This window comes from Monodelphis domestica, chromosome 1, assembly GCF_027887165.1.
Source record: "Monodelphis domestica isolate mMonDom1 chromosome 1, mMonDom1.pri, whole genome shotgun sequence".
Classification (NCBI taxonomy): Eukaryota; Metazoa; Chordata; class Mammalia; order Didelphimorphia; family Didelphidae; genus Monodelphis; species Monodelphis domestica.
In genome coordinates, this window is record NC_077227.1 from 251,926,514 (window position 1) to 251,952,029 (window position 25,516).

The window sequence follows — 25,516 nt, forward strand, 5'->3', positions numbered from 1 at the left end:
CAAATGTCAATAGAGGTCTTAGTGACAGTGAGACTTGCTATGCCATCACCCAAATTGGAGTTCTTGACTGTGAAGCGAGTGATCGTAGACAAATTCTGTATTTGGAACTCAATTTCAAATATAGACTCACAAGAATCCGTTGGATTCTATTTTGTAAAATAAGTGTGAAGTTGGAAGCTACCTGACAAGGTATGGGTAGTAGCAGCATTAGCTAACAATAAAGTAAGCATTTACTACAGGATAGGGAATACCAGTATTGATGTGGCTGCCCCAGTTCTATAGGTTACCTAACTTTGAACCTACAATGATGCCCACAGGAATGAAGGTAATCTGGGACATCCGGAGAGTTGAGTCTCTATAAGTAAAAGTGCAGGAAGTAAGGTATACTGTATATACTATCAGACTCCATTATTTGTTAATTGGTTGATCTTGCTGAACTGCTTCCTCCCTTTAAAAAAGTTCCCATATTACCTTTCTCATATATATTATAATCCATCAAACCTAGGGTACACTTTGTCCCCCAAATATACCTTATGCTTTCTGCTCTCTGTTTCTTTGCTTAACTATAAATACTATAATGCCCTTCATTTCACTTGCTGAATTCCTACCTATCCTTTAAAGTTCAGCTCAAATACCATTAATACATCTTCTTTGAAGTGTTTCCTGTTATGTAGTTCTCTATCTTCTTTACAGTATTGATTCTAAGGTAGAAGACAAAGTAAGGACTGGGCAACTGGAGTTAATCGGCTTGCCCAGGGTTGGTGTCTGAGGCTAGATTTGAACCTGGTCCTTCCAACACCAGGTTTAGTACTCTGCACTGTTATCTAGCTTCCCTCCCCCCCCCCCAAGTAATTCTTTGTTACAAGGAATGGTTTGCTAGATAAGAAAGAGGAAAGAGTATTTTCAGAATTGAAGGTGATTTACAAACAAAAGATATCAATAATTATTTTTTCAAGTCCAACTGAGAGTCTCGGACAGTGATGGTGAAACTTTTAGTGGGGCGGGTGATTTGAGAAATGTCCTCAGGTACCTGTGGATAGGGGGAGGGGAGTAACCTGGCTCCACATCTCTCTGGTTCTCTTGCAATGAACTCTTGTGAATTCTGTGCTGAGGTGAGAACACACAAACTCACAAAGAGGGCTCTGAGTGCCCCCTCTGGCATGCCTGCCATAGATTCACCACCACAGGTCTAGGGTTTCCCCTAGGGAAATTATCAACAGTGGATATAAACTTTGTTGCCCTAAACTATTCCTCCTTACCTCTTTCATCCTTGGATAACTGTTGGTGTAGAAGATAGCACTTGAACTGATCTCTAGAGGAAGCTAGGGATTCTAAAAGACAGAATTGAGGAGGAAATGCATTGTAGTCATGAGGAACAGCCTTTGCAAAAGCATGCAGATCAGAGATAAATCAAATTAAGGGAACACCCTCTGAAATGAGATACACTCTGAGCAAATGCTGGGAGAAAGATACAAAAAGGAGGATTCATACCCCATGAAGGTCCTTTGAATACATTGTGAATTTTCTACCCTGTTGCAGAGCTCCATGACACTACCTTAGTTTGGTTCTGTGGACCAGAGAGTTCAATGGGACTATTATTTACTTTGTAAACTAGAAAGCAGTGTAAAATGAAAACAATTATTTTTATAAAATAATAACATGGGGGGGGGGGCAGCTGGGTAGCTCAGTAGATTTGGAGCCAGACCCAGAGATGAGAGGTCCTAGGTTCAAATCTGGCCTCAGATACTTCCCAGCTGTGTGATCCTGGGCAAGTCACTTAACCCCCATTGCCTAGCCCTTACCACTCTTCTGCCTTGGAACCAACATCCAGTATTGATTCCAGGATGGAAGGTAAGGGTTTTAAAAAAATAATAATAAAATAAAAATAAAACAATAACATGTTAGCTTGTATACCAAGAAAAAAATGACAACTAGAAAATTTTGAAAAAATTAATTTTAAATTACCTTAGGGGACAGGAAACTTAAGCAATGTAGCATAGTCCATAGTGGTTAACTATAAGCATTTTGAGTAAAACAAAAAATTGAATGGAATTTCAAATATATAATATCACTGAACTTGAACTATCTACTAGGGATAAAATTCTGGGCCTGGCATCAAGAAGACCAGAACCCAAAACTAGCCTCACCTACATTTCGGGGTTATTGCGAGGATAAAATGAGATAATATCTGTAAAGTGGTGAGCACTATGCCTGGCTCATAGTAAATATTTAATAAATGATTGCTTACCAGAAAGAAAAAAAGAAATTAGTATTGGGGTCCAAGAGAGATTTTATAACAAAATCCATGGAAGAAGAATGTAATTCTAAAATGTTAAACCATTATTTCCTCCTCATCTCCTATTTAGTTTAGCCGCAGGGTTGAAACATAATTCACTATTAGATTTGAGACCTTTGACAAATTTGCTGACAAACATCAATGATTTTCCAGTTTATAGATGAGTTCATACAGCCTGAACTTTATCCCCTCCCACACTAATTATTATTGCTCTTACTGAGATCATGCTCATTGTAGAGACATGATAGGTAGAGTGCTGGGTTGAGTAAGAAAGAAACAAGTTCTAATTTGGCCTCTGATGATTGTTAGCTATATAACTGTGGGCAAGTCACTTAATCTCTCTCAGACTCAGTTTCCTTATCTGTAAAATGTGAGGGTTCGATGTGATTGCTTATAATCTCTCAATCTATGTTCCAGTGTCAAATATGTATCTCGGATGCAACCTTGGATTAATTTAGGAAGGTGGATCCAATTCTCCATGGGCTACATTCCCCCTTACACACTTCTCCCCACGTTCCCTTTTCTCTTTCTTCCTTATACTCTTCCCTTGCTCTCTGAGTCTTCCTGGTTTCACTGTTTCCTGATCTCTTCTCTCTCTTCCAGGTTCTTTCTTGATAGTTTCATTAGCTTCCAGGAATTTATTTATCACAGAAGATTTTCACATCATTTTTTTCTAGCTTTCTCTTGACATGATCAGTGGGAGGTAGGAATCTTGACCTCTTTGGGGTAGAAAAATTCTACAAAGACATCAGCCCTCAGATCCCAGCAGAAAAGGACTCCAAGAAGGAAGACTAGGACTTCCATGAACTAGGAGATAAGAGTTATCCTTTTGCAATATGTGATCTCTAAACATGAACTCATTCTGCACAGGAATCTTATTGTGTGAATGGAGGATGTGTCATAGATTTTTAGAAGATCTTTTTTTACTATATTGTTTTTATATTTTTATAATTTTTAGTTTCCAGGTTTAAAAGCTAATTAGGGAGTAGCTAGTGGCTCAGTGGATTGAGAGCCAGTCTTAGAAACATGAGGTCCTGGGTTCAAATTTGACCTCAGACACTTCCTAGCTATGTGACCCTGGGCAAGTCACTTGACCTCCACTGCCTAGCCCTTACCACTCTTCTGCCTTAGAACCAATACACAGTATTGATGCTAAGATGAAAAATAAGGCTCAAAAATAAAAAGACTTTATATGAAATGAAACAAAATGAAATGAGCAGAACCAGAAGAACATTGTACATAGTAATGGAAAAATTGTACAGTTATCAACTGTAAATGATTACTATTTTCTACAAGGCAAGGATCCAAGAAAACTCCAAGAGATTCCTCATGAAAAAGGCTATCTACCTTCATGGAAGGAACTGATGGGAGTCTGAGTGTAGATTGAAGCATATCTTCCATGACTTTTTCTCTATTGTAAGTGATATGTGACTTCTTTTACAACATGAAGATCATGGAAATATGCATCGTATGATTACACATGTGCAACTTATGTCATATTCCCTGACTTCTTGGGAAGGAGGTAGGGTTGGGAGGGAAGGAGAGAATATGGATTGCAAAATGTCAGAAAACAATTATTAAAAATTCTGTTGATGTGTAATCTGGAAACAAACTACTTTTAAAAAATAATAGACACACAGTCCCAAGGTTGCCTTACCTAGGTAGTTAGTAGCAGCTGTAGAATTAGAACACAGAACTTCTGACTCCAAAGCTGGTACTCTTTCAACTGCACAGCTGCTCTACCTCCTTGTGACTTCACATCATAACCTTTTCCAAAGTACTGTTTGCTCTGCTACTAAGCCATAGTTTCCTATGAAATAGGGATAATATTTCCACTTGTTTGTTCAAACAGCTTTTGAGAGTTTGTTGTTGTTTGGTTGTTTTCAGTCATGTCAACACTTTGTGACACCTTTTGGGGTTTTCTTGGCAAAGATACTGGAGTGATTTAGCATTTCTTTCTCTAGTTCCTTTGACATATGAAGAAAGTGTGGCACATACAGTCAAGAGCCTTGCCCAAAATCATGTAGTTCGGAAGTGTCTATAGTCAGAGTTGAATTCAGGAAGATGAGTCTTCTGACTCCAGGCTTAGCATTCCATCCACTGTGCCACCGAGTTGCCCCTTTGAGAGTATAGTGATATGAAAATCGAGGGTATTATTAACTATTTTGTGATCTGCCCAAGGTTATACTGCTAGATTGAGTATCCAAAAAATTTAATATCCAAACTTGCAGCTTTTTAATTATAGTCAGTGGACCCAATCCAGAGATGAGAACTATCTCCTTCTTTCCCTTTCTCATAGGAGAGATGGGAACGGCCTAAGAACATGGAAGGTCTAAAAGAAAAAGGAGAGCAGAAAAGCCTGGGAAAAGAGAGGGTGAAAAATGCACCTACTTTGCAGTTTTATGAGGGTCCTCACTGCCCTGTCAAACGCAGGTAGATCTTTCCCTGGAAGAGAAGAAAACAAGAAAAATAAAACCAAAAAAATAAACCACCACCACTAATAACAACAACAAAACTCCCCGAACAAAAAGCAGTAAACCTGAAATGAGCAAGTATCAGGCTGAGCAGGAGACAACCTATATTGTGATTTCAGGGTACGGTGACCTGGCTTGAGCAAGAGAGTGGCCATCTTGGTGCAGGGCAAACCAAAGATCTGCATAGAAAAGGAAAACCAAATAAATCAAGACTGGGCACCATCTTACATGTGTAAATCAATTTAGCGGTATTGCTGTTGTTGCGTATTTACTTCTACAAGGACTGTTTTCTCCCATCAGAAAATTAATAAGAAACAAGTCATGGAGCCGGCCAGTCCTTGCACTGCTTTTCAAATAGGTTTTGCTTCATGGTTTGAATGCCAACAAGTTATTATTGGTTTGGACATCACAACACTGCAGTAAATCAGCTGAAGATAATCCCCTTCACACAGACAGGGGCAGAATTGTAATTACCACTAAGAAGTCCACATGGAAGACACGGAGACCAGATGGAGCCAACAATACGTGGCCCCTTCAGACTCATCGATTTCTCTTTCACTATTTGGAGATGTACCTGGCACCTCAGTGGAAATGGCTGCTGGAGGCCAAGTCGTCTGGAAAGAAGTGAAGCTCACTTGGTAAGGCGCTTTATCTAAAAGACCTTGTGATCGAATCACAGGGCTGTGACTTGAAACCAGACCAAACCTGCAATGGCAAAGAGTCCCTTATCTTTCAATGTCCTCCACAATCTGGTTCCCACCCTGTGTATCTGTTTTTATTTTCTGTAACTCACCAAACACAGTCTCCTCCAGGCAGGTCAGGCTCCTGACTATCTGAAAATATATTAGTAGCAATATCTATCTACCCTTTACAACCTGGTCCCAACCAGCCTATCCAGCCCTACTATTACTTCTGTTCACAAACTCAATGATCCAGAAGGACTGGCCTTGTCATCTTACACAAGACATGCCATCTTCCATCTTCATGCTTTTCCACTGGTTGCTCTATCCATTCCTGAAATGCTATTCCTCTTGACCTCACTTATTAGAAGTCCTGGTTTCCTTCTAAGATCAGTTCAAGCACTCCTTTCTACAATCTTTCATTATTTATATCTCTCCCAATGGCTTTTTATGTCTTTCCTTCTTATACTTTTTTTAAAGTCAGCTTTTATTGATGGATTTTGCTTTTTAGATCACTATAGTTTCCTCCAGTATTCCTTCCCTGCTTGCTCTCAGAAAGCCATTCCATATAACAAAAAGTATTTTTAAGACAAAAAAGGAGAGAGAAAATACAGCTTAATTAATCAATACATTGGAAAAGTCTGAAAATATGTGCAATATATGCTTCTCACCAAACAATGGTTACACAAACGACAACCACAAATAGCAAACAAGTAAATCTACTGATCTAAGCAAATAGCAAACAGAGATAGGAGAAATGCTACAGATTAAAATATATTGGAAAACATACAAATGAATAAGCTCTTTAGATGGGAGTGGGATGAAATCTGATTCAACCAAAACAAAAATCTTGTTCTCACTCAAAAGGAAAGTCCCTGAAGTCTCTAGGAAGGTGAGTTTTTCTCTTTCACTTCTTGAAGTTGTTCCCAAAGAGAGTCTCCAAAGCTCTTGTACCAGTTCTGCCCTTAGACAGGAACAGCATGGTAGTATTCCTTCTACTAATAATGATAGCTGCATACAAAATGTTCTAAGCTTAATACCTATTACCTATTAGTCTGGCAAAGATGATTTTAAAAAATGATGAATGTTGGAGAGCCTGGGAAAACAGGTGTGCTAGTACAATGTTGGTGAATCTGTGAATTGGTCCAGTCAATCTCAAAAGCAATTTGGGGGTGGCGGGGTGAGGGGGATAGCTAGGTGACTCAGTGGATTGAGAGCCAGGCTTAGAGACAGGAAGTTCTAGGTTCAAATCTGACCTCAGACACTTCCTAGCTGTGTGACCCTGGGCAAGTCACTTAACTCCCATTGCCTAGCCCTTACCATTCTTCTGCCTTGGAACCAATATACAGTATTGATTCTAAGATGGAAGATAAAGGTTTAAAAAATATATATTTTTTAAAAACAAGTAGGAACTTTTTCAGGAAAGTATAAACTATGTATGCTCTTTGAACCAGAAATACCCCAAAATTTGGGTTATGCCCCAAAAGAAATCAATGAAAAAGGAAAATGACCCATAAATAAAAAAGATTTCATAGCAGTTCTTTTCATAGTAGCCAAAAAAAAAGGAAACTGGATGGGGGGTGGGATGTGATATGTCCTCCTATTAGGGAATGACTAAACAAATTGTGGCATATGAATATAATGTAGTAAATCAATATGCTATAAGAAATGATGACATGGAAAATATCCAGAGAATACTGGAAAGACTTTTATGAATCAATGCAGTGAGTAGAGCTGGGAGGACAATTTAATAACACTGCAGTGAAAAATAACTTTGAAGGCATTTAGAACTCTAATCAACACAATGATAAACTATAAGTACCGAAGAATGAAGTTGAATGTTCTCTTCACAGAGAAGTGATGAACTTAATATACAGAGAGAGAAAAGTTTTTGACTAGTATGGGAAGTTGTTTGATTGGAGTATGCAGCTATATAAAAGTGTTTACTTATTTTATTTTTATTTGCTCGATGGGGGTGAGAGTAGTGGAAGAGACATTAACATTTTAAAATTTTTTCTTTATTAAAAATGAAAATAATAAACTATTTTAAAAAAATATTCCAGGCTTGGCTGGAAACCAGAATTATATTGATAAAATGGTTTTAGATACATCTTAAGGTCTATAATGCCTAATTATATTTTAAACTTCACACACAAAATACTATATTAAGTTAGGCCCAGCCTTACAATAATTAACTTTCATGATAAGTGTGGAGTAGAGAGGAGAGGAGAAAAGAAGAAGCATTTCTATAGTTCCTACTATGTGCTAAGTACTTTTTATAAATTTTATCTTATTTTATATTCAAAGAAACCCTGGGAATTAGGTGCTCTTATTACTCTCATTTTATAGTTATGGAAACTGAGGCAAACAGAGGTTAAGTGATTTATCCAAGATCACACAGCTAAGAAGTATCTGAGACCAGGTTTAAACTCAGACATTCCTGATTCCAGGCCAAGAGCTCTAACCACTGCACCACCAACTGCATTTTCTTTTATGACCTAGTAGGGAAGGAAGAGAGTACAATATTGAGGGGCTATCTTCATGATCAGGCATTTGAGATCCTGAAGGGAGAAACTTAGTTTATCTATCAGCTATGCCTCCCTGAAAGTTATTGAAATGTGGTGAGAGAGGAATATTTAATAGCAACTACTCTATATGAGTATATGAAGGTGATAGAGGAGAATAATTTTCCTGATTTGGTAAGATTTTGAACATCAGTTCTTTTTGTAACTTTTCAGAAAATAGCAAAAAATATCACATTCTACAATGCTTCCCCCAAACCTCTCCTTATTTCTCCTTCCCATTCCCCCTTATCCCCTATACTGAGGAAGCAAACAACAACAAAGCTCCTCTTATAAAAACATGTAGAATCCAGCTAAACAAATTCCTTCATCAGGCATGTCCAAAACCAAATATGTCTCAAAATGCACTCTGAATCCATCACTTTTCTATCAAGAGGTGAGAAGCATGTTTCATTTCTAGAACTATGGAGTGGTTCCATTGTGTGGATCAGTTACAAAATCTTTCAAAATTGTTTATCTTTACAGTACCATTGTTATTTCATCAATTGTTCTCCTGGTTCAGCTCATCAAGCTTTGCATTAGTTCATACAAATCTTCCCCCTGAAATTATCCCCTTTATTATGTCTTATAACATGATAGTATTCCATTGCAATCATACAATGTAACGTGTTCAGCCATTCCCCAATTGAGTGGCACTCCCTCAGTTTCCAATTCCTTGCTATCTGGTATAATTTTTTTTTAAAACATAAGTTCTTTTCCTCTTTCTTTGATCTCTTTTGGTACAGCCTGAGTAGTGGTATTATCGGGTCAAAAGATATGCACAGTTTAATAGTTTTTTGAACATTGCTTTGTAATAATTAAAAAACTTCTTGTGGTCACCATTTATAAAAATTAAAAACGAAACTGAGTCTATTAGTAGCTTTAGTAGCTTTGTTACAGCAGGGTAGAGATTGTAAAGAGGGAAATGTAGGAAGAAGGTAGAAAATATTGCCTAGCTAAATACCCTATAATTGCGGATCTGAAGAAATCCAGCTCAGCTCCAACAAAGGGTCCCTCACATCCTGATCTCCAACCAGGAGTCACGGTAGTCTCTTCAGCAAGAGTCTTACCAGCACAGAATCAATCTCCAGTGCAGAAGTCCAAGGCAAAAGACTCCAACACATAAGTCCTTCCTCAGCAAGAGGCACCAAGGCAGCAGAAGTCCCTCAGAATGTCCTTGGCATATAAGCAGTTTTCTCCACATCACTTCCTGTCTCTCTGGTTTTTCCTTCCTTTCACTTATAGGCTGGTCTATCACATCTTAGGAACCAAAGTCTCTCAATTTGCCTACCACTGGGGAAGGAAGAGGGGGGTCAGTGCTTGTGGTCTTTTAGGATTAACAAAATGTTAATGACTAAGTATGTATGAACTCTCTTTGTTAGTGACTTACTAAGTGTTAAGTAGGGGTACTTCAAGTTCCTGGTTGATTAACTTAAAATAGACAAAGGGAATAAAAAAATTGCCTTTCACAGCTCCAAATTGCTTTCCAGGGTGGCTGGACTAGGTTACAAAACTCTACTAATAGTACATTAATGTACCTATTTTCCCAGAGTCCTTTTAGCATTTGTCAGTTTCCTTTTGTGTCAGCTTTGCTAATCTAGTAAGTAATAAAGCCTCAGAGTTGTTTTAATTTTTCTTGTTCAGTCATCTCAGTTGTGCCCCACTCTTTATGACTCCATTTTGAAGTTTTCTTAGCAAAGATCCTACAGTGCAATTACCTTCTCCACCTTTTCCAGATGAGGAAACTGAGGTACCTATGGTTAAATCACTTGCCTAGGATCATACAGCCAATAAATATCTGAGGCTGGATTTGAACTTAGGTCTTTCTGATTCTAGTAGGCCCAGTATTGTTTCTGCTGTGCCATCTCACTGGCCACTGTTTTAATTTGTATTTCTCTAATTATTAGTGACATCTATTTTTAATTATGAGTAATTTAGATCATATAGCCCATTTACTGGCCGCATCGCACAACTTCATAAGTAACTGATCCAAAAGTGGCATCAGGAGAAAACAGCATCAAAGAAAAATTTATTGAAATTTTTAGTGGAAAGTTGCAAAGAGTAGATATACAGAAAAGGCATTAGACTAAGAGTCAGAAGATCTGAGTTCACATCCACTTTTGCTGTTTATTGTGTGACTATGAGACTTGATCTCTCTTTCTCAATTTCCTAATCTGGAAAATGAAGTGGCTGAGCTAGATTACTTTGAACATCTCTTCCAGCTCTTAAGTTCCATATTAATAGCTAAGGAGAGTATGTAGTGGAAGGGGTGCTGAACCTAAAGAGATCTAGATTTTCAGAGAACAGTTTTTCTGTTCAACCCTTTTCCTTTTTTAACCCTAACCTTCTGTCCTGGAATCAGTACTGTATATTGGTTCTAAGGCAGAAGTACAGTAAGGTTTAGGCAATAGGGATTAAGTGACTTGCCCAGGGATACATAGGTAGGAAGTGTCTGAGGTCAGATTTGAAGGCAGGACCTCTTATTTCTAGGTCTAGCTCTCAAACCACTGGTGCCCCTACCCTTTGTTTTTGAAGAGGATCAATGTCATCATGAAGGTGATGTCTTGACTTGTGAATACATTAAAGTGAGGCAGAGCTGCACAAAGTCCTCAGCCTCATTTTTTCTTCCAGAATCATCAAAATCCAGTAGCACAACAAAACTCAGGATGACTGTCAATGGCCCAGGATACAGTGGATGACTTTGGCATCTTAGATGTCTGACCAAGCTCTAAGTATTCTGTAGAGCCTACTCTAGCCACCTTCATGGCCATTGGAATGAATTGTTCTCATCTGCCCATTCCTCCAGGGGAATTCTTCACATGCTGGGGATAGACACCCCCTTAAGTCACTAACGGGTTTGAGGCTTGTCAGTTAGCCTCAAACTGGTTTAGGCTGCCTATTGAGAAGGTTTTACCAGGATGTGGTCACTACACATGCTACAGCTTCTTAGAACCACAGGAGAGAGAAAATAGTGGACTTTGCAGGTAGAGGATCTAGACCCAAATCCCACCTCTGAAGCATTCTTACTAAACTTATTTTACCTTGGGGAAATTATTACATCTTCCAACATCTATTTCCTCATCTACAAAATGTAGAATCAGGGTAAAAATCAGGGTAAAACCTCTTCACTCTAAATCACTGATCCTAAGAACTAACCCTTTCTAAGACCAATAAGGAGCTCCATTTCCAAGGCCAACATCCTAATTGTTGTACAAGGAATATCCTATTCTTAGACCATCAATCATGCTTTTTACTGAAGCTAAATTCACTAAAAAGTGTCTGTGTATTAAAGGACTCAGAAAGCCAGCTTTTGCTGGTTTCCAGATAGATATTATCATTGCTTCAGGCAAAAAGTGACTGCATTTTATAAGAAAGCTCTAAGCTCAATCATCTGTCAAACCTTATGGCTTCTTCAATGCGACAGAGAGGGAAATCAGGGAGGGGCTCAGGCTGGAGAAGTGAGTCTAAAGCTATTTCATAATCATAGTAGGTAGCACTGAGAAATTCTACTCTCCAGTACTCTGGGCTTCACAAACCATTCCACCCTAAGGCTAAGCCTGGGGGACAACAGCCAGAAACCTCTTTCTCTAATAAAATTCACACTAACTTACTCACTGTGGAAGCTTCATTAGCATTTTACATGTAATGAACTGATCATATATTACTGGGGTTCACTGCTCCAAGGCTCCTTCTAGACCAGTGATGGTGAACCTTTTAGAGTCTGAGTGCCCAAATTGCAACCCTCTGCCACATGTGAGCCCCTGTACGTTATCTCAGACAGGGGAGGGAGGAAGCACTCCCATTGGGCTGCTGGGCAGAGAGGCTGGTGATGAGAGAAATGTCCTCAGGCATGGTGAAGAGGGAGGAGCCCCCCTCCAGCACTCAGGCCATAGATTTGCCAACTTGAAGAAACACAGAACCACTAAAGTAGTAATAAAACCAAATCTTTAATCAGGACAAGAGACAGTGCTCAATATTCAGCCACCACACAAGAGTCAAGAGTTTAAAAACTCCATAGAACCAAGGCTCTGGGACTCCAGGAATGGTGTCTCCGAGAGAATCACCACACTAGATGATTCTCCAAAGAATAATAAAACATAGGACTCTTATATACCTTTTGGGGAACTAAAGACAGGGAAGTATGATTGATTGGCTTTACAATGGCTACAAGGAAATGAGAAGTCCAAGATGAGATTATCAGGGTGAGACTGATGCTTTACAATGGATACTAAAGGCAGAGTCTGAGCAAAGAGCTAGGCTACCTACGAGAGGACTTTGATACAATGGGAGAAACTTCAAAGATAAAAAGAGTGCTTAACATTTGATTTTATCTGCTAGTTCACCTAAACTGGAATCATTAATTATTTTAGGTCTATTATTCAGATGGAAACAAGGGATAGGGGCAAACTTGGGGTTTAAAGATTTCAAGTTGACACATCCCCTTTGTGGTCAAGGCTAAAATTCTCCATTGACCACACAAAAGGACAAAGGGGTGTGTGTTTAAGAAAGATTGACCCTGTTACTAAGGATGGAAAACATGGGACATTAAGTATAGACAAATGGCCTTCTGGGGGCACTCCCCATATGCAGTGATGCATTGACAGTTAGCCAGAAAAGGCAGGAACTCTGCCTTTTGGCAAAATCTTAACTTTACCCCATATTTCCCAAAGCCTTTCAATCTTTCCAGTCCAGTGGGTTTTGATGAAGGCTTCAGTGTCCGTTTTCTTTCGTAGAAGTTTCATTGCTAGAAGAGAAAACATGAGAAATCTATAACTAAATTCTCCAATAGAAATTGATCGACTATCCATATATTTACTCACTATTACATATAGGAATAAACTATGCTGTTAATTTTGGCCTGATTTAAATGTTATCAATCCTTAAATAGTACTTGACACTGGTGCTTAGGTCAATATTAAAAGAAACCTCATTAGTTAGTTTTTAACAACCTCTTATTCTTTCTATTAATATCAATTTATACCATTTACAAATATACGTAAGCTATATACTTGATCAGAAAAAACTGTCTTACTCTATCAAAGTAATCATATTGTAAAAACATATCTATCTCTTCAATTCCTATATATTTTTAAGATTTGCCTATCTATGACTTTCTACTTTCCATGATTTCCAAAAACTTGCCATAACAGGACAAAAGAGGGAAATAACTAAAATAAGGGAGAAATGCTCCTGTAATTTAGAGTATTCAGGCCATGTATAAGTTGGCAATGATGCATAGCCATGTGTAGAACCTGCCAGATGTGACACTGAAATTTCTTTCTAAGGAATTCAGCTGAGCACCCTCTCAGCCTTCCCCTATCCAGAACTATACATGAGTTACCAGAAGTCAGTCATAGGACTGCTTACATCACTAACCAATTTTCTCCATAGCATTCTTTCCAGTTATCTTCCCATACAATTCAACCTTAAATGGCAGTTCCCTCCAATCATCATGTTCAGGGTTAAAAAACAACCTATTCTCTTGTTAACATTTATCTCCATAAAAATCATCAGGCTCCATTACTCTTTCCTAAATTCTTCTAATATCACCTTGAGAAAATTACATTTTGCAATTCTACATCTATACTGAACTGTATCTTATGCAATTCTAGAAAAGCCCTCTGGAAATTTTGTTGTAAACTTTCAAATTAATAGATGTTATATTAAGCCTCATAACAAAATCAAATGCTACTAGTTGAAATTTTCCTACTTTAGCTAGTTATGAGAACTAGCTCTTTTCCTTTCTACTTTTCATGTTAAGGTAATGGCTAACCTTAAAAGGTAAATGTATACTATTAGAATTTCCAGGGAAAAAATAAAAATGGCAAATTTTACATGTGGTTCAAGATTCTATCAACAAATCTAATCAACAATTCTAAAAGGCACTGAAAATAAGAACAAACAAAATACTTATTCAGTTCAGTAGTCCTTGGAGGCATGGTGAAGTCTTTCTTCTATGGCTGTGAGGTTCCTTGAAGACATGTTTTCAGTAAATTCTTTTCTTCCAGGATCCAGGCTGTAAAAATCTTGCCTAGGTTTTGGCTCCCTAGGAAATGGCTGGGATAATCATTAGGGTTCGTGGGATTCTGATGAATTCTCACAAGAAATCTAGCACAAATAATATTTATAAATTCTAATAACTTCAGCCACATTTAGGATGGGAGTGGTAAATGCAGAGTATCACTAGAAAATTCCCAGATGGGAAAATTCTTTACTAATAGCAGCCTGTGCCAATGGTTATCTATCAGAAAAAAATAATACTCAAGGGTAGATGCTGAATACGGTCAGTCTTCCAGACTTAAAAAAGGAAGAGATAAAGGTAAATTACTATGTAGAGCAATCATCAGAATTTACTAGTCTTAAAAAAAAAACCCAAACTTATCTATGTAATGGTTGCACTCTGGAAATTTACCTAAAAAAACTTCAAAAATTAGGCTGCAATGCATGGCCTTTACTTCTCAAAAAAGTAGAATCCATAAAGATTCCTCACCAAAGACAAAAATTTAGGATTATCAAGGAAAATTTTTAGATTACTTAAATTACAATGGCTATCCATCCCCATTTCTTTACCTTTTTATTCTAATTTCACCTGTGGCTCCAAAAATTGCATTTCCATCAGCCATGCCCTAAACATCTTTCTTTCCGTCTAAGGCAGAAGCCATTTCTAAAAGGAATTTGGTTGTTCATTTAAAATGCTCAGGGTCTTTTACCATTAAACACAAAGCATTTTTCCAAATATTTCTTGTCCATTTACAACAACACAATAACTAGTCAGGCTTGCTGGTTACCCAACTAAAATGATTTTTCTTATACTCCAGAACACATGCACGTTATTCAGAAAAGCCTTGTTCTCTAGACATAAGTAATAGTTTAACAAAATGTGAAATTAGAGCATTCAAATCAAGAGTTGATACCTAGAATAAAAGTGTATCTAATTACTAGGATCATTAAAAATTAACTGCTGTTGATATGCAATATTTTCTCACATTAGCCATACCAAAATTGGAAAGAAAAGATTAAAATTTAATGTTATGAATCCTGGACCTTCCTTTGTCTCCTGTAGGAGATTTTGACATCCAGATAGCGAATTCCTATATTTTTCAGCTTTTGGGAGGAATCAACTATTAGTATAATGTCAGACATTATTGGCTGACATTTAAATTGCAAACTTTTAAGGTTATTATTAGAGAAGCTTCCATCTAAGAAATACATTAGAAATACAATATAGAGAAAACCCAGAAAAAATCCAAAAGAAACCAAGAACTTCAGTTCTCAAGCTTCTATGAGAAGCTTTTCCACCAAAAATTTACAACCATTAAAAACCTTGAGCTATAGTATTTCCTGCCATGAGGAACCTTTCTCTATTTTAATTGATTCAAGGCAGTTACCCAGAACTTAAGATTAAGCCCTTGGGTTGAATTAACCTTGGTTCCAAAACCAAAAATATGCCTGAGTATGAAGGATGCAGTCAGTTTGAAAAGAAACTCATTTTGGCCAAAAAGAAAAAAATGATTGGGTCAGAGTTAGGTGACTTTTGGCAACCATATGCACATCTATATCCCCAAACCCCCAGGTACTTGGTAATCTGCCACTTTCCCCTCAACAGGGGACTCACCAGAGCTGCACGACACTGTGTCCACCCATGAAGCCCTAATTAAAGATTGGTTCATGCTTCCCAAATACACCAGACCCCAGTTCTTTGTTCAGTTTTCACTTACCTAGCCAGCCTGCTAATCAAAGTCTGGAACTCAATGTGTTCCTATGGGTACCACACTTCTAGAATCCATAACTTTGAATTTTGGTGGGACCTCCATTTATGACAATTTGAAAAACACATAAACCACTAAAATAGTAATAAAACCAAATCTTTAATCAGGACAAGAGACATGCTCAACGTTCAGCCACCACACAAGAGCAAAAGTTTAAAAACCACACAGAACCAAAGGCTCTGGGTCTCTGGCAACAGTGTCTCTGAGAGAATCACCACACTAGATGATTCTCCAAAGAACAATAAAACACAGGGATCTTATACACCTTTTGAGGAATTAAAGACAGGGAAGTATGATTGATTGGCTACAAGGAAATGAGAAGTCCAGATTATCAGGGAGAGGCTGATGCTTTACAATGGATACTAAAGACAGAGTCCTGCCAAGGGTTGGGCTACTTAGGAGAGGACTTTGATACAAAGGGAGAAACTTTTAAGATAAACTTGGGGTTCACAGATTTCAAGTTGACAGGTTCACCAACATGGTTGTAGACTCTAAAAACCATAAGGACAGGCCTTCCTCCCCATAGAGGTGTTTTTAATAAGAAACTCTTCCCCCTTAATATTGGTGCCTTTTTTTTTTAATTTGAAACCTTACTCTTGGCTAGAATTGATACTATAAGTATCCATTCTGAGGTAAAAGAATGATTAGTGATAAGGGTCAGATAATTCTCATTAAGTGACTTACCCAGGGTCACACAGCTAGGAAGTGTCTATGGCCAGATTTGAACTTTGGTCTTTCTAATTCCAGGCCTAGCTGTCAATTCATTTATCGACCTAGATGTCCCTACTTTTCCTCTGGATTATCCTATGTATGCCTTGTTGTCTTATTTTTTTCTTAATCCCCCATTAAATAATGAGACCCATGAAAGCAGGGGCTGTTTTATTTTATTTTATTTCCATTTTATTCATTTTTGTAAATAAATAATCTTATGAAACCAAAATCCCAAAACACAAATCCAAATAAACAAGTGAAAAATCACATGCTTTCATCTGCATTCTGACTCCTCAGTTCTATCTCTGGAGGTGAATAGCATTGTGATAAGTCCTTCAGAATTGTCCTGGATCATTGTATTTGCTGAGAGGAGCCAAGTCTTTCACAACAGTGGATCATCATATAATATTGCTGTTGCTGTGTACAACGTCTGCTGGTTCTGCTTATTTTACTCTGCATCAGTCCATGAAAGTCTTTCCAGTTCTTTCTGAAATCCTCCTGTCCATCATTTCTTACAGCTCAATCGTATTTCATCACCATCATATACCACAATTTGTTCAGCTATTCCCCAATGGAGGGACATTCTTTTAGTTTCCAATTCTTTATGACCACAAAAAGTGCAGCCACAAATATTTTTGTACAATCAGGTACTTTCTCCTTTTTTTCCTCTTTGGGATACAGACCTAGTCCTGGTATTACTGGATCAAAGAAAGAGGATGTATTGTTTTATAGTCCTTTGGGCATAGTTCCAAATTACTTTCCAAAATGGTGGGATCAATTCACAGCTCCTCCAGCAAGTAAGGGACTACTTTTTGCCCCTCTTTGTAAATCTAGTGCTTAGAACAGTGCCTTGTAATAGTAGAGGCTTAATATATGCCTGTTGTTTACAAGCTGATTCCAGATGCTTTGTAAAAATGTGTTACATTGAATTGCTAAGCTCCATCTACACTACCCCCTCCCCAACAGGTCCCAGGGTGTAGACTGGACTAATTTAGTCAGTCCCTTTCAGGTCAACTTCACCATCACTCCCCCCATCTACTTGCCCCTTGAATCTTTTATTCCCAAAGTACCATTTTCTTGAAAGCAGGACTTTTTGATTTCCAAATTGACCAACAGAACAAACACAGAATAAACATTATAGCTTTTTGGCAAGCCAACCCATTGGCAACTTTTAAATTCCAATACCAAGATAGTTGGGCAGTCCAAGCTTAGACCCAGGAAGACTCATCTTCCAGAGTTTAAACCTGACTTCAAACACTGCTTGTGGGACCTTGGGCAGATCACTTTGGCCCAGTTTCCTTATGGAATCATGCAACCTCAGACACTATGGAAAAACCACACAACAAAATCCAGGAAAGCATTTAATTATTGTTGGATAGGACCTGGATTTCACCAGCTTGGAAATCTCCAGAGGAGGAATTCCTACTAATACTTTCCTGAATCACATCATGTCTAAGAGGATTGCTTGGGGACAGTGAGGAGTTAAGTGACTTATCCAGAGTCACACAGTTAATATGTTCCAGAGGCAACACTTGAACTCAGATCTTCATGACTGTTATACCATATTGTCTCTAAGGAAGTTAAAGACTATCTTTCCCCATAAAATTCAAAACTCCCAGTGACCATGATGGGCCATTGAAATCTAAAATGCCACAAATATTGTGATTAAAGACAGGGTTTTCAAAAGAATTTTTCTGGGGAGACTTAGAGGGGCCTGAGAATAGTTCTTGATCACTGAAATGACTGCCCAATATAAAGTTGCATTGTACCAGAGGAAGGAGAATCTCAACTCCAATACTGACTTCTTGTGTAACCTTGAGTAAGTCACTTGCCCTCTGGGAACTTCAGTATCCTTCTCTATGGTGGGAGAGGCTTGGAATGTCATCCATCTCCCTTTTGTTGTTATTATTCAGTCATTTCAATCATGTCTGACTCTTCATGACACCATTTGGGTTTTCTTGGCAAAAATACTGGAGTGGTTTGCCTTTCCTTCTCCAGCTCATTTTACAGATGAGCAAACTGAGGTAAACAGGGTTAAGTGAGTTGCCCAGGGTCACACACAGCTAAGTAACTATCTGAAGCTAGATTTGAACTCAGGTCTTCCTGATTCCAGGACCTGTGCTCTATCCACTGAGCAACCTAGATGCCCAACTCTCTTTTAGTCTATCAAATTCCTTTAAACCACAACTAAAATGCCACTAAACAGACTAGATGATATTCCTTTCACCTTCAAATCTCATAGTACCTTTAAAGGGAGCATATGAGCTGAAGTCCAATCAAATCCAGGACTTTTCTGTTCTGGAGGATTAGGTGAAACAGAATTAAAGCAGCTCTGAAAATTCTCTTACCTTGTTACATACTCTGATCTCATCAGAAAGAAGGAACAAACATTTATTGACATTTTTGCCAATAAAAGTGTGCTAAGCCTTTTATAAATATCTTATTTCATCCTCACAACAACCTTGAGGTGGGTGCTATTATTATCCCCATTTTACAATTGAGGAAACTGAGGTAGACATGGCTTAAATGACTTGTTTAAGGTCAAATAGCTAGTGTCTGAGGTAGGATTTTTTTTTTTTGTAACTCTTACCTTCTGTCTTAGATACTAAGTAAAAGCACTGAGGGCTAGGCAATTGGAGTTAAGTGACTTGCCCAGGGTCACACAGGTAGAACTATCTGAGGCCAGATTTGAAGCCAGGTCCTCTGGACTCCAGGCCTGGCTCTTTATCCACTAAGCCATCTAGCTGACCCAGAATTAGGATTTGAACTGCCTTCCTTTTAAAACACATTCTATAATTTATTTATTTTTAGCATTCATTAAATTTTTTTGAGTTCTGAAATCTCTCCCTCTCCATCCTATCCCTCCCCCCCATTACAAAGGTAAAATATGTGACATCAATTATATATGTGAAATAATGTAAAACATACTTCTTCCATATTAGCCATGTTACCAAAAAACTCCAAGAAAAATAAAGTGAGAAAAATATGCTTCAATCTATAGTTCTCTCTGGGTAGGTGGATAGTATTTTTCATCATTAAGTCCTCTGCAATTATCTTGGTCAGAATAGCAAAGTCATTCACAGTTGATCATCGTAACAATATTGCCACAATTCTGATTTCTGGAATTCTGCTTGTCTTTCAAGTTTATTATTTTTTTCCTATCTATACTTTACCCCTGACTACAACGTAGTGGTGGCCCTTTTTCTTTCTTTTTTTTAAACCCCTACCTTCCGTCTTGGAATCAATACTGTGCATTGGTTCTGAAGCAAAAGAGCGGTAAAGGCTAGGCAATGGGGGTTAAGTGACTTGCTCAGAGTCACACAGCTGGCAAGTGTCTCATGCCAGTTTGAACCCAGGTCCCATCTCTAGGTCTGACTCTTCATCTACTGAGTTACCGGGTTGCTCCCTATCACCCCTTTATTTCTAAATTATGTATGCACTTTACTTTGATATATGGCATGAGGTGTTGGTCTATGACCAGTAGACCTTGGTAAAGGTCATTAACATACATTATGGCATCTCATTAGGGATGGCACCAAAAGTATATATATCAGGAAGTTGTTTGTTTGTTTTTTTTAACACTGAAGTTTTTATTAGGACAATAACCATAACAAGGAAACAATAAAGTTTGTTATCTGGACAGGGCTCGAAGTACAAATAGAATGTCTTCTATCTCGTAGACTTTCTTCATTTCTTATACTTTTTGGTGTGGAGGACTAGGAAAGAAATGCCCATTTTATTTCCAATACAAGCCAAGGGAAACCACCGGTAAAAAACAAACAATCATGTTCTTTTGCTTCATCTGTTATGATTTGCTCTTTCTGGAGCAATATCTATTCAGCAATGGAAGCAATATCCATTCGGAAGTGAGGATTCCAGCAGATGAGTTATATAGCTTGCCATATAAAAAAAATAGAATTCTACTCCCGAGGTTCTATCTTTGAGAAAAGAAAATGTATCATTGGGAGCTCTGGTGCCCAATTCAACAGGACGGGCTTCGGAGGAGGAGGAAACAAATTGCTGGTGGGGTTTTTTCCTACCCAAGTTTTCTTCTTTGCTCCAAAAGAAGAAGGGGAGTGAAAGAGGTATTCCACCTTTTTAAGAGAGAGCTAGTAGATTCGGTGACTATTGAGGCATACTGACAACAGTCAGAGGACAACGATAACCTTAACAGGAAACAATAAAGTTTATGTTATCTGGACAGGGCTCGCAGTACAAATAGAATGTCTTCTATCTCATAGATTTTCTTCATTTCTTACACTTTTTGGTGTGGAGAAGAAATGCCCAATTTCTTTCCAAACGGAGTCAAGGCAACACCACTGGTAAAAAAAAATCATCTGTCATGATCCCCTTTTTCTGGAGTCCAACTTAATCCCAGTGATGGGAAGCACTATCTATTCAGCAATGGAAGCAGTATCCATTCGGCAAGTGAGGATTCCAGCAGATGAGTTATATAGCTTGCCATATAAAAAAATAATAGAATTCTACTCCTGAGGTTCTATCTTTGAGAAAAGAAGATGGATTGATTGTTGGGAGCTCTGGTACCCAAAATTCAATGGTACAGGGCTTCGGAGGAGGAGGAAACAAATTGCTGGTGGGGTTTTTTTCCTACCCAAGTTTTCTTCTTTGCTCCAAAAGAAGAAGGGGAGTGAAAGAGGTATTCCACCTTTTTAAGAGAGAGCTAGTAGATTTGGTGACTATTGAGGCATACTGACAACAGTCAGAGGACAACAATAACCTTAACAGGAAACAATATAGTTTATGTTATCTGGACAAGGCTCGCAGTACAAATAGAATGTCTTCTATCTCATAGATTTTCTTCATTTCTTACACTTTTTGGTGTGGAGGGCCTAGAAAGAAATGCCCAATTTCTTTCCAAACGGAGTCAAGGCAACACCACTGGTAAAAAAATCATCTGTCATGATCCCCTTTTTCTGGAGTCCAACTTAATCCCAGTGATGGGAAGCACTATCTATTCAGCAATGGAAGCAGTATCCATTCGGCAAGTGAGGATTCCAGCAGATGAGTTATATAGCTTGCCATATAAAAAAATAATAGAATTCTACTCCCGAGGTTCTATCTTTGAGAAAAGAAGATGGATTGATTGTTGGGAGCTCTGGTACCCAAAATTCAATGGTACAGGGCTTCCGAGGTGGAGGAAACAAATTGCTGGTGGGGTTTTTTCCTACCCAAATTTTCCTCTTGCTCCAAAAGAAGAAGGGGAGTGAAAAAGGTATTCCACCTTTTTACGAGAGAGCTAGTAGATTCGGTGACTATTGGTGTATACTAACAGCAGACAGAAAAACAGAGGACAATGGACAGAGGACAACAGAGGAAAACGGACAGAGGACAACAGAGGACAACAGACAGAGGACAACAGAGGAAAATAGACAGAGGACAACAGAGACCAACAGACAGAGGACAACAGAAGACAATAGACAGAGGATAACAGACAGAGGAGGGGGAAGGGAAGACACATCATAGGTTACAACCACAGGAAAAAAAAAACATGACTGGTGTTCCATTCATCACAACATTGAAGAAATTATCCTTTCTTGCCTTAATCACTGTTAAGGGCAAGAAAGTTGTAGTCCATTTCCTCAGTCTGAGGAGGACTTCCAAAAGAGGTAGGTGGAAACCCAATTGCCAAGCCAGGACCATTTCACGCGTAGGAAGAGTTCGTGCAAGTTGATTTGCCAAAGACAAAAAGACTCTCCAACAGAGATCTGTGTTTTCTTCAGCAGTGAGCAGGTGTTCTTTCTGCGATGTCTTGTGGAGAGAAAAAAATAGAGGGGTCAAACAAATTAAAGATGGCAGCATTGGCCACCATCAACCTGCCAGTCATGACGGCAGCTCCCAAGTTATCAGAGCTAAAGGCAGTCACTATTGTGATGGGCTTTTCAAACTAGGCTGCTGGAGCAACTGTTTTTTTCCACCCTCAGGCCTGCCTGCCTTCCTTTTTTCTATGAAAAACCCTTACCTTCTGCCTTAGAATCAATATGGTTCCAAGGCAGAAGAGCAGTAAGAGCTAGGCAAAGAGGGTTAAGGGACTTACCCAGGATTCAGGATTCACAAAGCTAGGAAGTGTCTGAGGTTAGATATGAATCCAGGACTTCCTGTCTCTAAGGCCTGGCATTCTATCCACTGAGCCAGCTACTAGCTGCCCCAATAAAATATCTTTTTTAAAAAGAAAGAAATTCAGTGATAGTAGCATCCTCCATCACACAAGACACTCCATATCTCCTGACTCTGGGAATTTTCACTATCTGTCCCCATTCCTAGAATTTTCTTTGTCCTCACCTTTCCTAAGTGCCCCCAGGTCCCTTTGGGTCCTAGGTAAAATTCTACAAGAAGTCTTTCCTGATCCTACTTCATACAAATGGCTTTCCCTCTAAGATTATCTCCTGTAAATTATCCTGTTTGTGGAGTTGTTTCATATCACCTCCATTATTATACTGTGAGCTCTTTTAGGGCAAGGACTATTTCCCCAACATTTAGCACAGTTTCTGGCACGTGCTGTTATAGTCTGGTTGACTTTTGATCATACCTGACTCACTGTGACCCCAAATGAGGTCTTCTTCACAAAGATACTTAGACTGGTTTGCCATTTCCTTCTCTATCTCACTTTTCTAGATGAGCAAACTGAGGCAAATGGTTAACTGACTTGCTCAGGGGTCCCACAGCCCAGAAAAGTGTCTGAGGCCAGATTTGAACTCAAAAAGATGAGTCTTCAAGAATCCCATACCCAGCACACTATTCTACAACACTACTTCCTAGATGCCCTCTGGCACACAGTGGGTGTTTAATAAATGCCTGTCCACTTGACTTGAAAAGAATGTCTTATTTTGCTTTTCCCTGGAAGACAGAAATAGAAGCAATGACTGTGGGGCCTCATTTTAACAATGAGAGCTATTCCAGAGGGGAACGGGCTTGTCTAGGGAGATGGGGTTTCCCCTTCATTAGAAAACTATGAATGATCATTCACTGAATAATCTAAATGACCACTGAGGTTTCTTCCAAGTCTGAAATTCTGGGATCCTCCTCTTCCCCTGCACTTCATTCAGAGTTTTGGAAGATTCGAGAACCAAGAAAGAATAACATGAGCCAAGAAAAGAAGAGAAGCCTCTCTGCCCAATGCAGTGTTAAAACACTCGAGAGGAGTATACTTCAGTGGAGTGACCCCAAGTCTGGAGATGACATAGGTAGCGAGGCTTATCTTGAATAAGAATGAAGGGTCCCTGGGAACCCAGAAACTCACTCGGCAAGGGCTCGGGTGCAGCAGCGTGACATGATGAGAAATGAGCTAGCACTGGCACGTGTACACAAGGTGGTTTCGATTCCGCGGAGAAGGTCATTGGTCTTCAGGATGAGTAGTGTTTGTCTTGGAACTCTGTTAAGAAGTTGGCTTATCTGTGGGAGGTAGGTGGTAACATTTTTTTGAAGTTCTTGATTCTGAGGAAGGAAAAGAGAAAATCCAGAGTCAGAATAAATGAGTTCACATTTCATTTCTGCCACTTCTGGTTGATTGACCTGGAGTTAATCACTATCTCTGAGTCTCAGTTTCCTCATCTGTGTACGGGTAGGAAAATATTTATAATACCAATTTCACAGATCAGACTCTATGATAGGGGCACTGAATCTGGAGACAGGCAGACCCAGTTCAAAAATCCAGTCTCAGACACTCACCAGTGCTATCTTGGGTGGGAATGGCGGGAATAACCATTTGTATGGTGCCTGCTATATTCTAGGCACTGTGCTAAGTGCTTAAAAGCAGCTCATTTAATATTCATAGCAATTCTGGGAAGTATGTACTAGTATTATCCTCACTTTTTACAGGGGAGGAAACTGAGGCAAACAGAGGTTAAATGTCTTGTTCAAAGACAAACAGCAAGTAAGTATCAGCAGTGGCTGGATTTGAACTGAGGTCTCTATGACTCCCGACCCAACACTTTCCACTTCACCCCTAGCTTTTTAAACTGGGTAATAGTCATTGTCCCCCCTTTAAAACATATGTATACATACATCATATATTCTAGATTACATGTAGATACAAGTTTAATAATTGTTTTCTGACATTTTGCAAGTCATGTTCTCTCCCTCCTTTCTCCCCTTCCCCCTTCCCTGAGATGGCAGGCAATATGATATATATTGTACAAGTGCATGCAATGCCTATTTTCCACGTTGGACCTTTAAGAAACATGTGCATGCTATTAATGCCTGAGCTGCTGCATGATTTGAAATCTCCTCCAGGCAGCTGCTATCAGACTAGAACATCTCAGCAAAGGGCAGACACCCAAAAAGAGCATTACTCTCTCTCTCTCTCTGTCTCTCTCTGTCTCTGTCTCTCTCTCTCTCTCTCTCTCTCTCTCTCTCTTTCAGTGTCTGTATATCATATCTGTCTCTGCCTCAGTCTCTCCCTTTCTCTCTCCCTGGGAGGTAGTTATTATTATAACCCACCATTTAGCAGACAAGGAAACTGAGATAGACAATGGTTAAGTGATTTTCCAGGGATCCTACAGCTAGTGCCTGAGGCAAATTTTGAACTTCATGACTCTAGGGTCCAGCACTCTATCCACTTTTCCACGTACCTTCCTCACCAGGAGAGAGATGCCATTGCTATTCCCAGTTTAGAGATGAGGAAATGAGATTGACAGGGTAAGTGAATTGCCCAGTCACACAGCTAAGTGTCTGAAGCATGATTTAGTTATCTACTTAGCTTGGGTCATCCGAGCAGAAGTGATCATTGAATTGACGAGGTCATTAGGATAGAGTTCGGAGAGAGAAAAGAGCCCAGGACAGAGCTTTGGGGTATAGGCACGGCAAGAGGAAAAGATTCAGCGGGTAGAAGGGGACCAAGAGAAACAGAATGATATATCCAAGCTTAAAGCTTTCTCTTTCCTTTATTAGCCCCTCAGCTTTCTGTAGGAACCAACTAAGGAATCACAGAATCCTCCCACTGGCCCAGCTACCTGAATTTGGGGCCTTCCATCTATCCCACTGAGACCTGGCTAAAGGGATAGCTGAT

The 25,516-nt window shown here is 39.0% G+C and overlaps 1 protein-coding gene and 2 long non-coding RNA genes across 3 annotated transcripts in view; 1 reads left to right on the forward strand and 2 right to left on the reverse strand.

The window, feature by feature from the left end:
- The window catches only part of LOC103096702 (uncharacterized), a 62,104-nt gene extending 57,147 nt beyond the window's left edge, over positions 1 to 4,957 (reverse strand). The window contains exons 1-3 of the long non-coding RNA XR_008914958.1: positions 4,836 to 4,957; positions 4,688 to 4,741; positions 1,260 to 1,331 (exon numbers count right to left, since the gene is read on the reverse strand). This is a non-coding gene — a long non-coding RNA (uncharacterized LOC103096702). The remainder of the gene's footprint in view (positions 1 to 1,259; positions 1,332 to 4,687; positions 4,742 to 4,835) is intronic.
- LOC130456309 (uncharacterized) overlaps positions 1 to 25,516 on the forward strand; it is a 40,587-nt gene that overhangs the window by 4,828 nt on the left and 10,243 nt on the right. Inside the window, exon 2 of the long non-coding RNA XR_008914959.1 lies at positions 4,596 to 5,408. This is a non-coding gene — a long non-coding RNA (uncharacterized LOC130456309). The remainder of the gene's footprint in view (positions 1 to 4,595; positions 5,409 to 25,516) is intronic.
- ADCK1 (aarF domain containing kinase 1) overlaps positions 6,941 to 25,516 on the reverse strand; it is a 101,854-nt gene continuing 83,278 nt past the window's right edge. Inside the window, exons 10-11 of the mRNA XM_007472730.3 lie at positions 23,750 to 23,943; positions 6,941 to 22,260 (exon numbers count right to left, since the gene is read on the reverse strand). Of these exons, the coding sequence (XP_007472792.2) occupies positions 22,092 to 22,260; positions 23,750 to 23,943 (363 nt within the window). The 3' untranslated portion in view covers positions 6,941 to 22,091. The remainder of the gene's footprint in view (positions 22,261 to 23,749; positions 23,944 to 25,516) is intronic.